Below are 24,099 nucleotides of genomic sequence, written 5' to 3'. Positions count from 1 at the left end.
TCAGAATAGGACACTTACGCTTTCTGGTTAATGATGTTTAAGAGATCCACAACCACAGAGAGGTCATTAACAGCCACAGCAGAGTCCATCGATGTCTATCGGGGGGGAAAAAAAGAAGAAGGATGCTTAGAATACCCCCATCTGACTGTACAGCTCCAGTGCAAATACAGGACTAGCTTCTACCTTGATGTCTCCTGTGCTCCACACTGCTCTCACAGTATCAAGGTTCCGCATTCTGCTGGTCAGCACCATGCACATGGTATCATGGCCTTTCCGGATCTGACATACAGCTTCTTCATCCACTATTTCGGCTGGGGATGAGCCCTTCACAACCTGAAGAAAAGAAAGAAGAAGAAATTCAGCCCAAGAATAAAGGGGGTTAATCCAGTAATAGAAAAAAAAAAAAGAAAAGAGCTTTTTTCCCCCAAAAATAGCACCACACCCGTCCTTGAGGTTGTGCGTGGTATAACAGCTTGGCTCCATTTACTTAAATGGAACACATTTGCCATACCAGACACAAACCAAGAACAGGTGTAGCACTGTTTTTCTAATCCTTGATAACCCCTTTAGGGTACGTTCACAGGTTAATAAACTTGCAGCGGGTTTCCAGAAGAGGGAAATCTGCTGCGAGTTTAGCTACCATTTATTTAAATATGTCAGCAGAAAATACACAGATTTACAGATTGCTGGCGGACCCATTGAAGTTATTGGTAGTGAACCTGCTGCAAATTATCTACATGTGAATGTACCCTTACAAGGAAACCTGACAGGCTGTTCACCTGTTCTATAAACCAGTGTATTCGGTTAAGTGTGGGTGAACATGAGTAAAATTCTACTCCTGTTCATCCGCAATAAACCTATTACACTGGGTTATAGTGTGTGTGAACAGCCTGTCAAGTTTCCCTATAAAGGTATACCCTGACTCCCGTTGTGGAGGTTTTACCTACCGGGAGAAAGTCTGCAACTTTAAGACCAATGGGCTCATTTCGTGCCGCAGATATAACTGGGGGGTTATTGGACACAGCTGGAGGCTCCTGGCATACAGTTGGTGTAGAGGCTGCCACTGGTGGTTTGTGAATTTGTTCACTCTAATAATAGGAAGAATCATTATATAGTGGCAACATATTACAAAGCACTGTACAATACAGCAGGTACACATACAGACAAAATCAAACATTACATAGTAAACTAAAGAAAACAAACAAGAAGCATGAAGGCGTACATGTACTCTCCGAGACTCTCCAGATGCCAAGAGCAGCCGGGACCCTGCTTGATGTCGGACATCACCGATCAGGGCGATGTCCGGCATTAACTCTCAAGAGGTCACAATCAAAGTTGACTGTGGCATCTAAAATGAAAATTCTAGTCCCGGCAGCTTTGCGGAACTAATCCGGATGCCCGTGGTGAAATAAGCCGAGAACATACCTACCGGTCTCCTGTCACTTACAGGCAGGAAATGAGAGAAAAATGTAATTCGCAAATCCACCTTGTCTTGGTGTAAACCCCTCACTGAGACAAGCCCCCACCCTTCAGGACAACACCACCTGATTTCTGTCCTATTTCTGTTTGGTCTAAAGCTCTGGTTGTACATCCACACATCCCCTCCCTGTGTGAGAGCTTGTGAGCTGTGAGAGAAAAGCAGTGAAGATTCTTAGTCACAACTGAGAACATAGCTGGTGCTTTTCTGCTGAATATCTAATCACTGACTTCTGCTATTCAGAGTACAGCAAGATTTATTGCTGGAGGAAGGATAGTCTGAAAGAAAAGACATGTACAGTGTGTGTGAGCTGCAGTGTAAGCATGCACACATAGTGAAAGCAGTTGTCTGGCAGCCATTACACAGAGCTGCACTGACTTCTGGGAGTTGTAGTCTGTGCTGCAAACAAGGAAAAAGTATTTAGGAGACATCAGGGGCCAAAGGAGCTGCCAAAACCACATGAATAACTACAGGGGACACAGAACAGGTATTGTGCTGGCTTTGAGGCATTTTTATTTTTCTTAACTTCCCTGGAGTACCCGTTTAAGCATACTAATTTTTGCATAAAATGTTATTTTTAAAAAGCAATAAAACAAAATATATTTTTTTAAATATATTTTTGGGTGAAAAAATGCTGTCCCTGCAGCTATTGCCTGTGTGTCTCTGTTAGGAGTTCAAATACAGCAAGTGAGGGCAGGACAAGCAGGGCTCTGTGCAGGCTCCTGGCTTGTCAATCATCCAGCTGTGTGAGTCGGAGGCATATCACAGAGCCTCAATGTACAGAGCCCTGCTATGCCGCAGGGTCAGCTTGCGAGCCAATGTCATAGCAGGGGAGCAGGCGCAGGGCATACAGGTATGCCCTGCGCCCTTAAGAGGTTAAGTAATGTAGAATGGGCATTCTCTAAAGGGGTACTCCGGTGGAAAACTTTTTTAGGACGAACTGATGCCAGAAAGTTAAATATATTTGTAAATTATATATAACACCAAAGAAAAAAAGAGCGCGCGGAGCGCTCACCGTGATGATGGCAGGCAGGTAGCTGAGAATTTTCAGTCCATAGACCTCATCGGTCCAAGCAGGGAGGAGGCAGGTGGTTCTGGGGGGAGTTCAGATGTCGGGCCACGGACCGTATCACGCCCCTAGGCGCTTCGTCAGGCTGCTGTAAACTTGCTTTACAGCGGCCTGACAAAGCGCCGAGGAGTGTGATACGGTACTGGAAGGGTTAAGATTTTGTAAAAAAAAAATAAAAAAAAGTTTTTTACAAATCTGTTTAACTTTCTGGAGCCAGTTCCACCGGAGTACCCCTTTAACCCCCCCCCCCCCCTCCTTGCCAGATAACCACTTTGAGAGTCCAGCGGGTGGTCCTAGTCAGTGATTGTATGTAAAGTCATTCAAGGAAGGTTGTCAAAGACTGCTGTCATAGATTAGGATCACCCACTTCCAAAATGGTTATTTCATGAGGAATACAAGTATTAACTAAAACATGTGAGGAGAGGCCACATGTCCTCCTTAAAAGAGAATATGTCAGCTGCAGTTCACATTCCACAATTTGTATGTGCAGCAACAAGAGGTAAAAGATTGATAGCTAGCAATCCAGTATATGGCTAGGACAGTCTGTTTAAAAAAGGGAAAGACCCCAGAAGAAAATGAGTAGTTAAGTATTTAGTTAGATAAGTAATGACAGCCATGGAGAGAGATGAAATGAGATGTGAGAAGAGGAGAGTGGTCTTCTCTTACTGGGTCAAATGCTGTAAGTGAACAAGAGGAATTGGGAGAGGGAAGGGCCTGAAGCAGTTTTTCTAAGGCCCTCAGAGAGTCACAAATAGAAGCAAACCAAGCACTACCCCATGACTATTTAGGCTTCTATGGAACCCAGGGCAGCGGGGCTGCCCCTCTATATTCATATACAGGAAGGTACATACGGTTTTCTTATTGGTGGGAAGAGCAGTGATGACCTCTGGTGTTGCTGGTACAGCTTCTTTTATCATTGTGGAGTCTGTGGGCACACATTAAAGAACAGATGTAAGGATAGGGACTGATAAGGTAACATATCAGGTGCATGTGATGTAGAGCAGAATTTCTCAGTAACAGTCCTGGTTTCCGGATTTTCTTAGTATTGATTTATATATGATATGTGGACAAGGTCTTAAGTTCACAGTGGGATACCCACATATCATCATGACCTGAGGTGTTTGGTACTCATATAGAAAGTTAGAGGAAGGTACAGCCAAGAAGGTCTGTCATCTCCTTTAGTGGTGTGGATAAAGTAACTAGGCCATGCAGGTATGACATATGATCTTACCATCTTCAGGGGGGGCTGGAAAAGGTTCAGTATTTCGTGGAGGAGTCCGAGCTGAAAGCAAGAGACAATAAGTCAAGAAATAAATTATATTCCATGTGATGAATTATCAGGAGGGAGGGATTCTGTAAATCAACTTACAAATGGCCATTTTGGGCTGAAAGATCTCCTTGTAATCCTCTGCATTCTGGATCTCAGCTCGTGACTCCTTCTCCTCATCATCACTGGTGGGGCTGACTCTGTGACAATGACACCTCCAATATTACAACAAATAATAGTATACCCAAAAGTAGTCACACTTCTTGAGAAAGAGGAGGAGATAGTGGGACGCTAGTATACACCCCCCCCCCCCCCATACCTCTTTGGCTTTGTGCAGGTAGTAGATGGTCGCTCATAATTGCGTCTTAAAGATGATCCCGTTGGAGTGGTCTGACTGACTGGTGTTTCTTTAGGTATACACCCCTCTGACCCTGATCCAGTCATTTTCACACGATTTAGGTCAACCACAAAGGAAGAGACATTGGACTGGGTGCTAGAGACTCCAATCTGCAAGATGTAAAGGACAGTTCAGGTCAACTAAAAAGGAAAATAAGTTTATGCAGAAAACAAACCTTCCCCTGGGTCAACAAGCACCACTCCCATTCCTTCATCGGTTTTACTCACAAGCTGGTTATTACAGATGGACAGGTCAGAGACCTTGCCCCATGCCACAGGGACAGTATCAAAGCAGCGCTCTGGTTCCCAGCCATAAATACGTAGAGCATCCCGGCCTCCACAGAACAGACAGCCGCCATCACTACTGAAGAGGATGGACCTGTGAACAAAACCTTCCCCATTACAAATTAGGATCTAGAAGAGAACACAAACTGATCTGGCCTTAGTGTAAGTAAGGCATACAGCAGTACAGATTAGTGTTATGGATAACACAAGCCATTCGCAACACCATACAAATGAACCGAATAGAGGTCAAAAATGATACAAAAACAGTGTGCTCTGTTAAAAGGCATAGCGTTGCTTACAGGAAATCTGTTACCATTGTCAGTACCGACAGTGCAGGTGACACTGATGACAACGGTACTCACCTTTTCCCGTTCCGTGGCAAGGATCTTCAGTAATCTCCTCCGTTAGCTTTGCTCTGGGTACCTGGCTTGGGGCACGGGCGGAGCTTACTGACATCATCACAGTTGTTCTCTAACAGTGAAACCCAGCAGAGAGCAGCAGCGGTTTGGGGCATGGGCAGAGCTTAGGGACGTTACTGCTGCTGCTCCCTGCTGGATCCCGCTGTGAGAGAACAGCAGCGATGATGTCAGTAAGCTCCGCCCGTGCCCCAAGCCAGGTACCCGGAGCAGAGCTAAAGGAGGAGATTACCGAAGATCCCCACCGCGGAACGGGACAAGGTGAGTACTGTTATCAGTGTCACCTTCACTATCGGTACAGACAGGTTAGTGCAGGTGACACTAGTGTCAGATTTCCTTTAAATAGAAAGCAATCCTTCCTGATTGTCAATATCTTGAAGGAGGGACAGGCGACAGTGTGACTGCGGGTGTCCCTTTCCCCAGACGAGTAATACCAGGGGGCTTAACAAAGGCAAGCAATATTTTTATTCCCCCCTTAGGAAACAATCGGCCTGATAGTTGATGTCTGGCATTAAAGGGGTACTCCGCCCCTAGACATCTTATCCCCTATCCAAAGGATAGGGGATAAGATGTCAGATTGCCGGGGTCCCGCTGCTGGGGACCCCGGGGATCGCTCTGCACGTAATGACGGCAATACAGGGGTCGGAGCATCGTTACGTCATGGCTCCACCCCTCGTGACGTCACGGCCCGCCCCCGTCAATACAAGTCTATGGGAAGGGGGCGTGGCGGTCATCACGCCCCCTGCCATAGACTTGCATTAAGGGGACGGGCAGTGATGTCATGAGGGGCGGAGCCATGATGTCACGCTGCTCCGCCCCTGTATCGCCCGTCATTACGCACAGAGCGAACTCGCTCTGTGCAGTAATGATGGCGGGGTGCCGCAGCGGCGATCCCCGGGGTCCCCAGCAGCGGGACCGCGGCGATCTAACATCTTATCCCCTATCCTTTGGATAGGGGATAAGATGCCAGGGGCGGAGTACCCCTTTAACCGTGGGTCCTGGCTGCTGATAGCAGTTGGGACCCACCTGGTATGAAGCATGCTCAGCTCATGAGCACGTTTCAAACTACAGTAATAGGACCAGGGCATAGAGGTACGTCCTTGGTCCTTAAGGGGAACTGTACTGAAAAGTAACTCATCTCCGAGGGGACAAATGTCAGATTTTGTGGGGCCCAACTGCTGGGACCCTGTGAGAGCGTGCTGGGGTCGGCATGTGCTCCATTTATTTCTATAGGAGCGCCAGAGATGCACTTCTGGGCCCACTCTGGAGATCCTGGGGGGGGGTTTGGATTTGTTTGGGGTTCCAGCAGTCGGAAAAATCCTGAAAGTCTGTAGTCTTTATTAAATAAACACCATGCATATTACGCCTTTAACCCCTTGAGGACGCAGCCCTTTTTCACCTTAAGGACTGAGCCCTTTTTTGCAATTCTGACCGCCGTCGCTTTACGAATGAATAACTCGAAAACGCTTTTACTGAATACTGTGATTCTGAGTGTTTTTTCATGACATATTCTACTATATTTTGGTGGTAAATTTTCGGCGTTACTTGCATCCTTTTTTTGTGAAAAATCCCATAATTTCATGAAAATTTTGCATTTTTCTAACTTTGAAGCTCTCTACTTGTAAGGAAAATGGATATTCACAATAAAAAAAAAAATTAATTCACAAATACAATATGTCCACTTTAAGTTGGCATCATAAAATGGACATATTTTTGCTTTTTGAAAAAATTTGAGGGCTTCAAAGTAGAGCAGCAATTTTCAAAAATTTCATGAAAATTGCTAAATCTGAAAGGACAGATGTTACAGAACTACAACTCCCAGCATGCCTGGGCAGTCTAGGCATGCTGAGAGTTGTAGTTTGGCAACATCTGGAGGGCTACCGTTTGGGCACCACTGTAACAGTGGTCTCCAAACTGTGACCCTCCAGATGTTGCAAAACCACAACTCCCAGCATGAGTTGCAGTTTGGCCTTCCTAGTGGTTGCCACAGTAAAGATCACTTTACTTTCACTTTCATTCGCCCCCCCCCCACCGTAGTTTCCCTACCTGAGCCAGGATCCAGCAGTCTCCAGCAACGATCCGGGGTCCCCAGGCATACCAGCCTCCATCTTCTCCCCATGTTCCCCTCGATATCCAGGGGTGGGCAGAATGGGGGGGTTGCCATGGCAACCCACTGTCCTGCTCTGCCATTGGTCAGAATCAGTTCTGACCAATGGCAGGGGATAGGAGGAGATCGCAGCACTGCGACCTCACTCCTAGCCCTCAGGATGATCGGGGCTATCACTGCCAGCTCCGGTCATCCCTATTTTCCGGGTTATCGGGTCACCAGAGACCCGATCAGCCCGGATTAGCAGAAAATCGCATGTCTCAATTGACATGCGATTTTCTGCGATCGATGAAATGGTGGGGGGGTCTCAGGACCCCCCTGGGCGATGTGCCGGGGTGCCTGCTGAATGATTTCAGCAGGCATCCCGGTCCGGTCCCCAACTGGCTAGCGACGGGGACCGGAATTCCCACGGGCGTAAGCATACGCCCCACGTAGGACTCGGGATGCAGGGCGTATGCATACGCCCGGTGTCCTGAAGAGGTTAAGGCATTAACACCTCTTTTTGGATGCAACAATGGTAATACATAAATAGCAGACAGAAGAATGTTTAAAGTAAGACGTCTACTTCATTTATTTCTTAAAGAGTACCTGTCATGATCTTGATAAATTTTATAATCCTCCCAGGTCACTGCCCCCATCATGATAAACGACCCCCTGCCTTTATTTTTATTATTTTTTAATTCTCTACCTTGATATTGCTCTATATTTTCTTCTCAGTCTCGGTCAGATTCACAGACTGAGAAGGGGCGTTCCCCAGCAGGCATGACATCATCTGAAGCCATACAAGGAAGAACTTCCTCCCTCACTCTGCTACACACAGCCCAGAGCAGTTCAGTTTGAGATGAGCTATGATTGGCTAAGGCTGCACCCCCCCCCCTCAGCACTCCAGACTGCATTTCCTGATTTTGGACTTCTGCCAGGCCAGCAGGATTCCAAAGTCTGTGCAAGAGATAGGGGGAAATGTGCTCTGGACAAGTAGGGAGACACCTAGTGGCAGCTTTTTCTTTTTTTATTATTATTATTATTATTATTATTTTTTTAAACAAATAAAACATAGAAAACAAAGTACATTAGAAAGATTTTTTTCTAGCAAAAATTAGATTTAATGACAGTGCCCATTTAATTTCATGGGTTTTATTTGAATATCACACTACAGATGTATAGCAGTTGTATTAGTGTAAAGAAATTGTTTTTTTTAACCTCTTCTAATTAGGCCTGTATGTCACTTACAGACCCAGCCCGGTTTTTAAAATCTGGGAAACTTTACTTTATTGGAGAATAACAGAATGGTTTGGATTGACAAACCCTTGACAGACAATTGTTTTTATTTATTATTAAGTTGTACTACATGTACATTGTAATATAATAGTAGGGCACTATAATTGGTTGTTTTTGCTTTTTTAAATATATATTTTTCCTAACTTTAACACTAGTATGTTGATATATTTATACATACAAATTATTAGGCTTCTAATAAATTAAAATGTTTTACTTTGAACTTTAAAAACAACTTGGAAATACGAAAAGTACATTTTGTTTTTACGTGCTAAGCAAGGTTTGGAGAGGCTGAGAGTTGGCAGAATATAGGAAAAAAAAGAATATTTACCCAATTAAAAACTATACCCATCACAGTCTTCACCAGGGGGTATAGTGTGTATTTTAACACCATATTTGTTGGCAGGAATTATTTCAAAGTCAGTGTAAAAACTTTAAAAAAATTACAAATGTTTTAACCACAAATGCTTCATTTGCGGGACATATTTTTTGTACATTGCTTCTGAAATAAAAGCAACACAAATTTTATTACTCTGTTTGTCTCATGTTTAGCAATACCCTTGCTAAGGCCATATTTAATGTTAGGATCTAGACGGAGAGGGGCGCCCTTTGTCTTCAGCACATTATATGAACTATAACTCCACTCCACGCCTGCATTGGATTGATGCTGGGGAAACTATACCACACCCCCACAAATGACCCCATGTGGACCACAAGGTTTTTATCTCAGAATGAAATGCATTAGCTGGATCGGGGACTGCTCTGATAGGCCCTTGGTTGGCTAGTAGTGATGAACAGACGTCTGACAGTTGCAATTCCTGATGGCTATATCAATCATGTTGCGGGAATGAGCAGCCGCTCACAATAAATATATCCATCCTTTGCCAGGCCCCCAGCTGCCATGGTAAGAAGCAGCACCCAGTGACCACATTGTGGGGTGCTGATGGAGACACAGAGGGAGCCCCCTTTGTCAAACTCCTTACAGCTCACGATCACTATAGACTTTTGCTGTATAGGGTAAACTACTAGGATCAAAGTTTATTTTGGTCCCTGCAGGACAGTGTTGCAGCTGAGCTCCTGCCGTGATCTTGTAGGTACACTGGGCAGTACTCACGAGATTACAATGACATGAATACCCGTCATGGTGCAACACTGTGCATTCACCTGTCACATGTATACATGGCATGGGTTATAAAGGGGGTTACATTGTTTATTTTACGGGTTTTACATTTGCTGTTTGCGTTAAGTCAGTGCAAAAAGGGCGAGGCCCAAAAAAGTTTATTTCTTTAAATATTTTTTGATCTGCTATATATGTACTATCATCGTTGCATCTGAAGAAGAAGCTTTAATGTCTCAAAAAGCATTATGTGCATGGAGTTTAATGAATAAAGACTGCAGACAGTCATCTGGAGACAAATTCCGCTAGTGATCTTTGCCACTGTGCTGCCCCGCAAACCCTTTCGTTTCCAAAACAAATCATGGGATAACAAAGCCACCTAGGCGATTAACCCTATCATGGTCCTGACTGACATTTTCTTACCTGAATGGTGTGGCTTCTCCCTCCATGCAGCCCACTGACTGGAACTTTTCCAGATCCCAGAAACGAACAGTCCTGCAAAGTAAACCCTTTTAGTCACAAAAGTCAAAGAACAGGAAGGTTCTTCAGGGAGTGATCAACCCCACGTACCTGTCTCCACTTGCTGATGCCAGCAAATATTCATTGGGGTGAAACTCCACGATCTGCACAGGCCCTGTGTGCTCAGTGAATTCAGACATTAATTTTCCAGCACTTATATCCCAAAGCTGAGAGATGAAGGAAGAGAAGTCAGTGCCATTAAACACCATTGCAATTGAGTGTACATATGTACAGTACAGACGAAAAGTTTGGACACACCTTCTCATTCAGAGTTTTCTTTATTTTCATGACTATGAAAATTGTAGATTCACACTGAAGGTATCACAACTATGAATTAACACATGTGGAATTATATACATAACAAAAAAGTGTGAAACAACTGAAAATAGGTCATATTCTAGGTTGTTGCCACCTTTTGCTTTGATTACTGTTTTGCAAACTCTTGGAATTCTCTTGATGAGCTTCAAGAGGTAGTCACCTGAAATGGTCTTCCAACAGTCTTGAAGGAGTTCCCAGAGATGCTTAGCACTTGTTGGGCCTTTTGCCTTCACTCTGAGGTCCAGCTCACCCCAAACCATCTCGATTGGGTTCAGGTCCGGTGACTGTGGAGGCCAGGTCATCTGGCGCAGCACCCCATCACTCTCCTTCTTGGTCAAATAGCCCTTACACAGCCTGGAGGTATGTTTGGGGTCATTGTCCTGTTGAAAGATAAATGATGGTCCAACTAAACGCAAACCGGATGGAATAGCATGCCGCTGCAAGATGCTGTGGTAGCCGTGCTGGTTCAGTATGCCTTCAATTTTGAATAAATCCCCAACAGTGTCACAAGCAAAGCACCCCCCACACCATCACACCTCCTCCTCCACACCAGCATACCTGTGAAGTGAAAACCATTTCAGGTGACTACCTCTTGAATCTCAACAAGAGAATGCCAAGAGTGTGCAAAGCAATAATCAAAGCAAAAGGTGGCTACTAGAGATGAGCGAATTTACAGTAAATTCGATTCGTCACAAACTTCTTGGCTCGGCAGTTGATTACTTATCCTGCATAACTTAGTTCAGCTTTCAGGTGCTCCGGTGGGCTGGAAAAGGTGGATACAGTCCAAGGAAAGAGTCTCCTAGGACTGTATCCACCTTTTCCAGCCCACGGAGCACCTGAAAGCCGAACTAATTTATGCTGGAAAAGTCATCAACTGCCGAGCCGAGAAGTTCGTGACGAATCGAATTTACTGTAAATTCGCTCATCTCTAGTGGCTACTTTGAAGAACCTAGAATATGACCTATTATCAGACTTTTTTGTTATGTCTATAATTCCACATGTGTTAATTCATAGTTGTGATACCTTCAGTGTGAATCTACAATTGTCATAGTCATGAAAATAAAGAAAAGTCTGAATGAGAAGGTGTGCCCAAACTTTTGGTCTGTACTGTATGTATATTTAAAAATAATAAATAAAATAAAAAAGGCTTACAACTTACTCTACAATATGTAACTTTCTATATTTACAGAATTAAACATTTTTGTTTATATCTAGAAGATTAAAATCTGACTTGCTCTGGTCCACCTCACACAGTTGGCTTCAAGTGTTCCTGTTATTATTGTAAAACCACTTGGCATGTTGCAGGGAATTGTCAAAAGTTGACTTGTCTGAGTTTTTTGACCCCCACAGAACTCTAGATATAGCCAGGGAAAGAATGCAGTTAAAGGGATACTCCGCTGGAAATTATTTTTTTTATTTTATTTTATATTTTTTTTAAATCAACTGGTGCCAGGAAGTTATACAGATGTGTAAATTAATTCTATTTAAAAATCCTTCCAGTACTTAGCTGCTATATGCTCCAGAGGAAGTTATTTTCTTTTTGAATTTCCTTTCTGTCTGACCACAGTGCTCTCTGCTGACAACTCTGTCCATTTTAGGAACTGTCCAGAAAAGGAGCAAATCCACATAGCAAATCTCTCCTGCTCTGGACAGTTCCTGACATGGACAGAGGTGTCAGCAGAGAGCACTGAGGTCAGACCGAGGAAATTCAAAAAGAAAAGAACTTCCTCTGTGGTATATAGCAGCTGATAAGTACTGGAAGGATTAAGATTTTTCAATAAAAGTAATTTACAAATATGTTTAACTTTCTGGCACCAGTTCATTTAAAAGAAAATGTTTTCCAGTGGAGTACCCCTTTAAGGACTTTTATAATGGAGCTCATCTTCCTGCCTGAATGTGGAGTTTGTCTTGTGCAGCAAACGTCTTCCAGATATATTATATATTGATCAGTGGGAATTTGAACAAGCCCTGCAACATGTGAAATGTTTTAGTTTTGTTTGTTTTTCTTCTTCTTTTTTAATAATAGGGACAGTTTAAATGCAGATAGAGGTTTAAGAAGGCCTCTACATGTATCACTGTAGAGAATATATATATATATAATATATATATATATATATATATATATATATATATATATATATATATAAATAATATCTAACTAGAAGATCTTAGAGATCCTTAACACACAGTGGGAGATTTATCAAAACCTCTCCAGAGAAAATGGTGTTGAGTTGCCCATAGCAACCAATCAGATCGCTGCTTTCATTTTTGAAAAGGCCTCTGAAAAATGAAACAAGTGATCTGATTGGTTGCTATGGGCAACTCAGCAACTTTTTCCTCTGGGCAGGTTTTGATAAATCTCCCCCATAGAACTTTTCATTGCTTATGGATAACATAAGATTCCCCATACAGCTGACACTGCTTGATGGGGCTACAGTACAAACCAATAACATTATTATAGGGGTTTTGCCACTAACAACCCTCGCAAGATGGGCAACGAGTGTCTGATCAGTGGGGACTAACCACTAGGACCACTACCAACCACAAGGACTGGTTTCCCATGTCTCTTTGGCTAAATGAAGTGGCAGATAAACAATGGTGTGGCTGCCAATCCATTTAGCTCCATGGGCCTGATAAAAATAGAATACAATGTGTGGTTATCTTTGTTGATTGGAGTGGCCACACACATGTTCAACTGCTGCTCCATTCAACCAAGGGAATATGTGAATCCCATTTTTGGTGTGGGTACCAGAGTCCCACTATCACAACAGGTGAGAACTAAGACTGTCCTCTTGAACTTTTTCAGAAGTCTTTCCACAGATAAATCTGCTGTGGCACATCTGCCTCGGATCATATGGATTCTGTTGCATATTTGTAACCACAGAATTTTTTTTCTGTAGATTATAAAAATTTAAATGAAGAATCATTGTGCTGAAAATAACACATGCAGATTTTACTGCAGATTTGCAGTGTTTCAATGATAAAATCCAATCCATTTAATGATGATAAAATAAAATCCATTTACTTGCACATTCTGACTTAATACACAGTGTGAAATCCACACCTTATATTAAGATATTTGTGTTGTGTTTTTCTTGAGGACCCCAGTTTTAACGACTGATATGGACTGAGTCTGCACACCATGCCCCTCCCCTACACCTACCTTAATGGTGTGGTCATCTGAAGACGACGCCAGCCACTTGCCATCTGGACTAAAGCGTAAGCAGCGCACGGCTTGTGTGTGCCCCTGAACATAAAGCAAACAGAATGAGGAGCCGGAGAAGGCTGGAGATCAGTGTCTATAGGCCTCATTGGAGGGCACTCACCTTGTAACGAAACACGCACCCCTTCCTGCGCACATCCCATAGCTGCAGAGAAAAGATCATTGTGATGAGTCTACAGTAGAAACCCCCTTCCTCTATTCTGAAATCACAACACTCCATTGTCAGGACCCAAAAGTGGCAGGATCTGTTTCATTTGAACAGAAACAAGATAGCTCGGCACTGCTTACTTCTGCATACCCGTGATTCAGCAGAGTGTAGTAGGATACTGTCTCATGAAGTTTAGTGGTGCTCAAACGTCTAGCAGCAGGTAACAATTCATATAGCAGAAGATAAAAAGGAAAAATGTTGGCAACTCACCAATTCTTCTTTCTTGAGCTTTATTTAGAATACTCACATATTACAAACATGTAACGGGGTGGACATGTCCAGGGGCGGGGGGTGTTACAGAAGGCTCCTGCTCCTACTGTACCCCCCCCCCCCAGGACCCGTCCACCGCATTACATGTTTGTAATATGTGAGTATTCTCAATAAAGCTCAAGAAAGAAGAATTGGTGAGTTGCCGACGTTTTTCCTTTTTATCTTCTGCTATATGAATCTGTTTCATTTGACACGCATATACCATATGTGAGGAGAATATTTAAAAAGGCAAAGGCTAAGACTAGGGGAAAATGTGGCCATAGTGGAGAAGGTCAGAATTACTAGAAGACCACAGGCAGCAATACAGGAAGGAATATGAATTATTTGAGGAGACCACAGGGGACAGTAGTGGAGGGGACCATTTGGGATTGAAACCTTTTTTTTTTTATATATTAAATACTAAAATGTTGGATAAAAGAAGTACTGAGCAGGACTGTGAGATACTGGTGGTTAGCAAATCCTCTCTATATAGCCAGAAAAATGGGATTTTGGTAAACACATTGGGGGAGATTTATCAAAACCTGTCCAGAGGAAAAGTTGTTGAGTTGCCCATAGCAACCAATCAGATAGCTGCTTTCATTTTTGAAAAGGCCTCTGTAAAATGAAAGAAGCGATCTGATTGGTTGCCATGTGCAACTCAGCAACTTTTCCTCTGGACAGGTTTTGATAAATCTCCCCCATTGGCCCTCATTTACTATTGCAAACCCGACATGTTTTGTCGGGTTATGCGCCAGATTCTGTCACATTGCGGCAGAAATTCTGTCTGCGCCAGATTTTGTTCCAGAATTGAAAAAACCCCGACTAACTCTCCATTTCTCTATCAGCTGCATTGGGGGACACAGGCAGTGGGTGTATGCTGCTGTCTCTAGGAGGTGTGACACTATGGCAACAAAAACAGTTGACTCCTCCCAGCAGGATATACCCGCCTTCAGGCTCTGAGCCAATCAGTTTAAGCTTAGTGTCTGAAGGAGATGGACGGGTCTGGTTTGCTCCGGACCAGGTCTTCTGTTTTTTTGTTTTCCTAGTTAGGGACGTGTTAGTTTTTTATTCCTTTTCTTTTCTGTTTTCAGGTGGGGACTCAGGGACTGCGGTTGCCCGTTTCCCCATTGCGAGTGAGGGGGCACAGACATTGCGTATATGCGCTGTTAACCCCCCCTCGCCAACGGTCAGCGCTTGGGTGGTACCTCATGGGTCCGGGTCCCCCTATTTCCCTGCTCGCCTCGCTTGCGCATAGCAGCCAGGCGTGATGCAGGTAATTAAAGGTGACTGAAGACTTCACTGAAGACTCCATTAGGTAAGTTCTTCTGCCTGAGGTAAGTACTTTCCCCCCTTTTTCTCCATAGGTACGAACTCGCAACCTCTGGAGACCCCCTGTTTTGGCCCACCTAAACTTTATGGGCTAGCCTATGCAAGGGCTGTACTTTATTCTGGGGGAGCAGTGGTACCTGAGGGGGCATTTTTTATGGGGCACTACACTTATGTGTGTGTGTGTGTGTGTGTGTGTGCTTGGTGCACTTCACTTATATGTGTGTGCTTGTGCTACCATGTCAGCGCCTTATATGCGGCTGTCAGCCGCGGCGCTGTATTGGGCCAGACGCTCTAAGCGCCGGTTTACGTTCGTTTTGTCGGCTTCAGCGCCGGCTTACTTTCTCTTTCACCGGCAGTCTCTGCCGGCACTTTGTCCACCCGCTCTCTTCCCCCGGGAGCATAAAACGGCCATCTGGTGCGCTCGGGACAAGGAGCGGGCGCCATGACAGTTCTTTAAGGCCGTCTATAGCGCCACCCACAGGGCTAGGAGCTCTCAGAGGCACGAAGCAGCCCCCAATCAGTGCCGTGAGTGAGATTTTCAGTTAGAAGGGGTCAGTTAGTGAGTGCCTTGCTTCAGGCACGCCCCTCTCTTGCTATCCTTCTTTCTACATTATGTCCGTATCCAGAGCTGTTCCTTCCTCTAAACAGAAACCTGGAACTATCTCTGTAAGCACTGTAATACCAAGATGTCTGGCTCTGCTGAGCCCACTTGCCCTGCCTGCTCCACTGCTCCCCCAGACCCCCTGGTACCCCGGATGTCCCTTCGGTCCCGGTGGGTTCAGCCACTCCACCAGCCTGGGTTTCTTCCCTGTCCCAGTATATGGCTGACTTGACCAAAGTCTCCCGTTTGGTGGCTGAGGCCTCCCGGGAAGTGGTGTCCGCCTTGAAGGGGTCTTCCCTGCACAGGACCTCTGGAAGGGCCCGTTCCTCGTCTCCACATACTTCCCGCTCTCACAAGCCTCCTAGGGGGGCCTCGTCTGACTCTTCAGATAGACGTGAGCGTTTCCCTCGTGGGTCCCGCCCCCTGGTCATCTGGTCTAGAGGACGTTCTCGGAGTCGCCGCTCTGCCACGCCAGAGCCGCCCCCCTCCAGGACTGCCTCTACTCATTCTCATTCCCCTGGTGAACTGGTGGACGAGGCTTCCGAACCGGCATCTGACTCAGAGGACCGCTCGGACTCAATTGCAACGGTGAACTCTTTGGTGACAGCCCTAAGAGACACCTTTCACTTAGAGGACCCAGGATCTTCGGATGTCAATCCAGGAGTATGCTTTCATCATGCTAAGCCAGCACTTCAAAAGGTTTAGCTCTCACGCTGACTGACGACATTCTGGAAACCGCATGCAAACATCCAGACAAGAGGTTTCCGGGAATCAAGACAATTCAAGAACGTTATCCATTTGACAAGGACCTTGTCACCAAGGTGGTTTCCCCTCCCTCAGTGTATCCACCAATTTCCCGGATCTCTAAGGCGACTACACTGCCTCTGGCAGATGCAGCTGCCTTCAAGGATCCCACGGATAAGAAGGTAGAATCCTTGAAGCAGCTGGCTCTTCTTCGCCTCAACATAGGTGTCCAAGGGCCTGGCGGAGTGGTGCCAAAAGCTCCATCAGTATATCTTAGCGGGATCCCCCCCGGAGGATCTATCTGCTCTGGCTCTCCAATGCTCTAAAGCTGGGGACTTCCTGTGCACAGCTTCCATGCAGGCAGCCCGTTGTTCTGCTTTTGCTGTGGGTCACCTAGCGGCTCTCCGCCGCTCTATGTGGCTTAAAGCTTGGAATGCGGATGCCGCTTCCAAAAGGTCTCTCACTGAGCTTCCCTTTACGGGCGGCCGTCTTTTAGGCAAACGCCTTGATGGAATTATCTCTGAGGCAACGTGAGGTAAGAGTTCCTTGTTACCTCAAAATAAGGCTCGTCCTACTTCCCAAAGGAAGCCCTTTTCCTTTCGGACCCCTGGCTCCAGCAAAGGGTCCGGGCAGGCGCCCTCGCAGGACAGGAAGGCTCCCTTGTTCCGGCCACACCCGTCTTGGAAGTCGGACTCCAACCGGTTCAGCCGCTTTGCGCCCAAATCAGGCAACCGCAAGCCCACTTCTGCATGAAGTGAGGCCCCCACCCGCGGTTTCTTCTCGGATGGGAGGTCGTCTCGTTTTTTCGAGACATTTGGACCTCTCACATTCAGGACTCTTGGGTCAGGGATGTGGTGTCCAATGGTTACCGGATCGAATTCGCCTCCCTTCCGAGGGATCGCTTTTTTCGCTCCCGGGCCCCCCGGTCTCCTCCTCTGGCGAAGCAATTTCGAGCGGCTCTACAGTCTCTGCTTCTTCAGGGGGTTATTGTTCCCGTTCCTCCAGGGGAACGGTTTCAGGGTTTCTATTCAAATCTTTGTGGTTCCCAAGAAGGACGGATCTGTGCGTTCAATTTTGGACCTCAAGCGTCTCAACCATCACCTTCTCATCCGCCACTTCCGAATGGAATCTCTCCGTTCGGTGGTGGCGTCCCTGGAACAAGGGGAGTTCCTTTCATCAGTGGACATCAAGGATGCCTAGCTCCATGTGCCAATATTCCCAGGCCATCATCGGTACCTCCGCTTTGCGGTTCCGGAGGTGCACTTTCAATTTGTAGCTCTCCCCTTTGGTCTAGCCACGGCTCCTCGCGTCTTTGCAAAGATCCTTGCGCAAGTGATGGGCCTGTTACGGTCGAGGGGAACTCTCGGTGATACCCTATCTGGACGACCTTCTCATCAAGGCTCCAACCAGAGCCCAGACTCTGGAGAATCTGGACGTCACTCTCCACACTCTGACTTGCTTCGGGTGGATGGTCAACCGGGACAAGTCAGTCCTCCGCCCTACCCAGTCTCTAACCTTCCTGGGACTTCAATTCGACACGGCATCTGCCCGGATTTATCTTCCGCCGGACAAACGTCTGGCGCTCCGGTCGGGGGTCCGCTCCCTTCGGTCCCAGGTATCAGTCTCCATCCGCACTTGTATGGAAGTCCTGGGTCTTGTGGTGGCAACTATGGAGGCCGTACCATTTGCCCAGTTTCATTACCGCCCCCTTCAACTGGCGATTCTGTCCCCCGATCGTCAGATTGTTCTCCCATGCAGGGTCAGTCAGTCTCTGCTCTGGTGGCTCCGTTCCCCCCTTATCCAAGGGCGGTCGTTTCTTCCCCTTCACTGGCAGGTTGTACAACAGATGCCAGCCTGTCGGGCTGGGGCGGCGTGTTCAGGGATTGGACGGTTCAGGGACTCTCTACTCCCCAGGAGACCCTTCTTCCAATAAACATATTAGAATTACGGGCAATTCTTCTTTGTCTTCTTCATTGGGAGTCCCGTCTTCAGTCCCATCCTGTCCGCGTTCAGTCAGACAACGCCACGGCCGTGGCGTACATAAATCGACAGGGCGGCACTCGCAGCTCGGCAGCCATGGCCAAGGTGACCAAGATTCTCACCTGGGCGGAGAGCAAGGTTCCGGCCATTTCGGTGATTCACATTCCGGGGGTGCTCAACTGGGAAGCTGACTTCCTCAGTCGGTCCTCACCCGACCCCGGCGAGTGGTCTCTACATCCAGAGGTCTTCGCACAACTTTGCGACCTCTGGGGCATTCCGGACATGGACCTCTTAGCGTCCCGGCACAATCGGAAGATCCTTCCTTTTGTGTCCAAGTCCCGGGACACTCAGGCTCTGGCCGTGGACGCCCTAGTGATTCCTTGGGCGGGGTTTGCCCTACCCTATCTGTTCCCTCCTCTTCCGCTCCTTCCCAGGGTGATGAGGAAGCTCAAGGCAGAGGACGTCCCCGCCATTCTGGTAGCTCCAGATTGGCCACGAAGGTCGTGGTACGCCGACGTAGTCAGGCTCCTGGACGACACTCCACTGCGCCTTCCACTCCGTCCGGACCTGCTCTCTCAGGGTCCTCTTTGCCACTGCAATTTACAGTCGCTGCATTTGACGGCGTGGCGGTTGAGGCCGCGGTTTTGAGGGCCCGCGGGTTCTCTTCCCAAGTCATTCACACCATGCTCAAGGCTCGTAAGCCCTCCTCTGCAAGAATTTACCACCGTCTTATTTTCGTTGGTGTGAAGCTCAAGACTTCTCCCCGGTAACCTTCTCGGTTCCCCGTGTCTTCTCTCCTTTTTGCAGTCGGGGTTGGAACTAGGGTTGTCTCTCAGTTCCTTTAAAAAGTCAGGTTTCGGCCCTTACTGTTCTTTTCCAGCGGCCCCTGGCTTCTAATTCTCATGTCCGGACTTTCCTTCAAGGAGTGACGCATGCTGTTCCTCCTTATCTGTCACCCTCTCCCCCTTGGGACTTGAATTTGGTTCTGAGTGCCCTCCAGGGTGCACCCTTTGAGCCCCTTAGAGAGGTGTCTCTCCGCCTCCTTTCTTGGAAAGTATAGTTTCTTGTTGCTATCACCTCCATCCAGAGGATGTCTGAATTGGCAGCTCTCTCCTGCCGTTCTCCGTTTCTGGTGATCCAACAAGACAAGGTTGTTTTCCGGCCAGATCCCTCCTTTTTGCCTAAGGTGGTTTCGGCCTTTCATCTCAATGAGGACATTGTCCTCCAGTCTTTTTGTCCTGCTTCTTCTCATCCTAAGGAGCGCTTACTACACAAGCTGCAATTATTTACCCCGGAATGGGTTATGGTCAATTAAACATAAACACCATTGACCAAGGGACAAAACCCTGGGTCACTAATACCCTTCTTAATCCCACCCCCTAAAACTTAACTTTTATTACATTTTTATTAAAGTCACAATAATAATAGTGATATGGTGATCAACTGAATTAAAATGAACCTCCTTGTGTATATATATATATGTATAATTGATGAACTATGAGCTAGTTGCTTCCTAATAGTTTGTCATAGCCAGTGATCTGCAGTCTCACTGGTTAATAAGACACAAGGGAGGTTGTGATAAAAACTGAATATGCCCCCTCTACATATTTCGTTGCAGCAGCAACGTCTGCTGCAACGAAACATGTAGAGGGGGCATATTCAGTTTTTATCACAACCTCCCTTGTGTCTTATTAACCAGTGAGACTGCAGATCACTGGCTATGACAAACTATTAGGAAGCAACTAGCTCATAGTTCATCAATTATACATATATATATATACACAAGGAGGTTCATTTTAATTCAGTTGATCACCATATCACTATTATTATTGTGACTTTAATAAAAATTTAATAAAAGTTAAGTTTTAGGGGGTGGGATTAAGAAGGGTATTAGTGACCCAGGGTTTTGTCCCTTGGTCAATGGTGTTTATACTACACAAGCTGGATGTAGTTCGGGCTGTTCGGTCTTATCTCTCCATCACTTCTTCGTTTCGTCAGTGTGATTCCTTTTTCGTCCTCACAGAAGGTCGTTGCAAGGGACAACCTGCTTCCAAGGCCACCATTTCTAGGTGGATTCGGTCTGCCATTTCGGAGGCCTATTGCTGTAAGGGGAAGATTCCTCCTTTCAGGGTTGTGGCTCATTCTACCCGTTTTTTTGGGGCATCCTGGGCTCTCCAGAATAGAGCCTCGGCCTCGCAGATTTGCAAGGCGGCTACCTGGTCGTCTTTGCACACTTTCTCGAGGTTCTACCGAGTTCATACCTTCGCATTGGCTGATGCTAGTTTGGGCCGTAAAGTGTTGCAGGTGGCAGTGGAACGGAACGGCCGTCTGCCTAACTGCTTATCTGCCCACCCAAGGGACGGCTTTGGTACGGCCCACTGTCTGTGTCCCCCAATGGAGCCGATAGAGAAAAGGAGATTTTTTTTAACACTTACCATACAATCTCTTTCTCGAAGGATCCATTGGGGGACACAGCTCCCTCCCTTTTGGGATTTTCCTTGGTTCTCTGTCCAAGGGTGTGTTCAATTATGTTTTTTCTTCTGGTTCTCGGACAGTTTTTGGGTCTTTCTTTGACCTATTGGTCTCCTCCTATTGCTCTGGAACTTAAACTGATTAGCTCAGAGCCTGAAGGTGGGTATATCCTGCTGGGAGGAGCCAACTGTTTTTGTTGCCATAGTGTCACATCTCTTAGAGACAGCAGCATACACCCACTGTCTGTGTCCCCCAATGGATGCTTCGAGAAAGATTTTATGGTAAGTGTTAAAAAATCTCCTTTTTGCTAAGAAAACCCGAAAAGGGGCGTGTTCACCGTGGAAAGGGGGCTTGGTCTCCAAAAAGGGCCGTGTTCCCAACATTTTCACAAAAACCCAACATATTTACTAAGGTTTCCACATAAAATGTGGTGGATTTGAGCTGAGGAAAACCCCACAGATCAGAGCATGAGTAAAAAAAAAACAAAGTGTAGGGAAAGTGGAAAATGTAGGGAAACCTTAGTAAATACCGTGGAAAATAAATTGTAGGGAATTAAAACCCACAAAGAAACCTACACTCCAGTAAATAAGGGCACTTATTAAAAGGGATCAGAGGAGGATGTTAAGAATCAAGAACACTTCAGAAGAATTACAATGCTGATGCTTCAACTAACAATGCACGTGTTGTTCCTTGGCTTGGTTGTGATACGGTCTAAGGTACTCTTTTCACACCAGGGTGCCTCCAGCTGCTGCAAAACTACAACTCCCAGCATGCCCAGACAGCCGAAGGCTGTCTGGGCATGCTGGAGTTGTAGTTTTGAAACAGCTGTAGGCACCCTGGATGGGAAACACTGGTCTAAGGAAAACGTAAAGGCGAGACTCCGGTGGGAAATGGAGTGCAACAATTGGATTACTGAGCAGAGGAAAAACATTGTCTGGTTGGTCAGATAAATCCAGATTTCTGTTGTTCTTTGCTAATGTTCTCTGAGCACACTCTTGGTCCTCTGATAGCTTTGGAAGGATGTTTGGACATTATTGTGGCCGATTAAGTGCACACTATCACGGCAGCTGTTTACCCTATGGCAGAAGGGCATTTTAAGCAGGACAATGCACCATTCAAGGGAACAGCCATGGATTGGTTTCAGGAACATAAGATTCTGCCCTTGCTTCTCTGGGCTTCAAAGTCCCCAGATCTCATTCTACCTCATCTCTCGGATAAGTTGAAACATGCTGTTCATATCTTGTCAGTACATTAACCCCTTAAGGACACAGCCCATTTTCACCTCTAGGACGCAGCCCTTTTTTGCACATCTGACCACTATCACTTTAAACATTAATAACTCTGGAATGCTTTTACTTATCAATCTGATTCCGAGATTGTTTTTTCGTGACATATTCTACTTTAACATAGTGGTAAATTTTTGTGGTAACTTGCATCCTTTCTTGGTGAAAAAATTTAAAATTTTGCATTTTTCTAACTTTGAAGCTCTCTGCTTGTAAGGAAAATGGATATTCCAAATATTTTTTTTTTTTGGATTCACATATACAATATGTCTACTTTATATTTTCATCATAAAATTGACAAGTGTTTACTTTTGGAAGACACCAGAGGGCTTCAAAGTTCAGCAGCAATTTAACAATTTTTCACAAAATTTTCAAACTCGCTATTTTTCATGGACCAGTTCAGGTTTGAAGTGGATTTGAAGTGGAATTTCATATTAGAAATACCCCATAAATGACCCCATTACAAAAACTGCACCCCCCAAAGTATTCAAAATGACATTCAGTAAGTGTTTTAACACCTTTAGGTGTTTCACAGGAAAAGCCGCAAAGTGAAGGAGAAAATTCAAAATCTTCATTTTTTACACTTGCATGTTCTTGTAGACCCAATTTTTGAATTTTTACAAGGGGTAAAAGGATAAAATTTATACTTGAATTTGTAGCCCAATTTCTCTCGAGTAAGCACATACCTCATATGTCTCTGTAAATTGTTCGGCGGGCGCAGTAGAGGGCTCAGAAGCGAAGGAGCGACAAGGGGATTTTGGAGAGTACGTTATGGTGCCAAAACAGCAAAAAAAAAAAAAAAAAACATGGCATACCATTTTGGAAACTAGACCCCTTGAGGAACGTAACAAGGAATTAAGTGAGCCTTAATACCCCACAGGTGTTTCATGACTTTTGCATATGTAAAAAAAAAAAAAAAAAAAACATTTTCACTAAAATGTGTGTTTCCCCCCAAATTTTACATTTTTGCAAGGGTTAATAGCAGAAAATACCCCCAAAAATTTGTAACCCCATCTCTTCTGAGTATGGAGGTACCCCATAAGTTGACCTGAAGTGCATTACGGGCGAACTACAATGCTCAGAAGAGAAGGAGTCATATTTGGCTTTTTGAGAGCAAATTTTGCTCGGGGGGCATGTCGCATTTAGGAAGCCCCTATGGTGCCAGGACAGGAAAAAAAACGACATGGCATACCATTTTGGAAACTAGACTCCTTGAGGAACGTAACAAGGGATAAAGTGAGCCTTAATACCCCACAGGTGTTTCACGACTTTTGCATATGTAAAAAAAAAATTTTTTTTTTTTACCAAAAATGCTTGGTTTAGCAAAAATTTTACATTTTTGAAAAAGGTAATAGCAGAAAATACCCCCCAAAATTTGAAGCCCAATTTCTCCCGATTCAGAAAACACCCAATATGGGGATGAAAAGTGCTCTGCTCGCGCACTACAGGTCTCAGAAGAGAAGGAGTCACATTTGGCTTTTTGGAAGCAAATTTTGCTCTGGGGGCATGCCGCATTTAGGAAGCACCTATGGTGCCAGGACAGAAAAAAAAAAAAAAAACACATGGCATACCATTTTGGAAACTAGACCCCTTGGGGAACGTAACAAGGGGTATAGTGAACCTTAATACCCCACAGGTGTTTCACGACTTTTGCATATGTAAAAAAAAAAAATTATTTTTTTTACACTAAAATGCTTGTTTTCCCCCAAATTTTACATTTTTACAAGGGATAATAGCAGAAAATACCCCCCAAAATTTGTAACC

General features: G+C 45.4%; 1 protein-coding gene across 5 annotated transcripts in view; it reads right to left on the bottom strand.

Moving 5' to 3' along the window:
* Positions 1-24,099, bottom strand: part of KATNB1 (katanin regulatory subunit B1) — a 38,955-nt gene that overhangs the window by 802 nt on the left and 14,054 nt on the right. For all 5 annotated transcript variants that reach the window (XM_056525359.1, XM_056525357.1, XM_056525355.1 and 2 more), the window contains exons 6-17: positions 13,573-13,614; positions 13,410-13,493; positions 9,980-10,095; positions 9,833-9,904; positions 4,438-4,588; positions 4,133-4,320; positions 3,916-4,013; positions 3,778-3,828; positions 3,398-3,471; positions 948-1,088; positions 184-333; positions 19-95 (exon numbers count right to left, since the gene is read on the bottom strand). In XM_056525359.1, coding sequence (XP_056381334.1) covers positions 19-95; positions 184-333; positions 948-1,088; positions 3,398-3,471; positions 3,778-3,828; positions 3,916-4,013; positions 4,133-4,320; positions 4,438-4,588; positions 9,833-9,904; positions 9,980-10,095; positions 13,410-13,493; positions 13,573-13,614 — 1,244 coding nt within the window. The remainder of the gene's footprint in view (positions 1-18; positions 96-183; positions 334-947; positions 1,089-3,397; positions 3,472-3,777; positions 3,829-3,915; positions 4,014-4,132; positions 4,321-4,437; positions 4,589-9,832; positions 9,905-9,979; positions 10,096-13,409; positions 13,494-13,572; positions 13,615-24,099) is intronic.

Source organism: Hyla sarda, chromosome 6 (genome assembly GCF_029499605.1).
Source record: "Hyla sarda isolate aHylSar1 chromosome 6, aHylSar1.hap1, whole genome shotgun sequence".
In the NCBI taxonomy this organism is placed as follows: domain Eukaryota; kingdom Metazoa; phylum Chordata; class Amphibia; order Anura; family Hylidae; genus Hyla; species Hyla sarda.
This window is presented reverse-complemented; position numbering and strand designations above follow the sequence as displayed.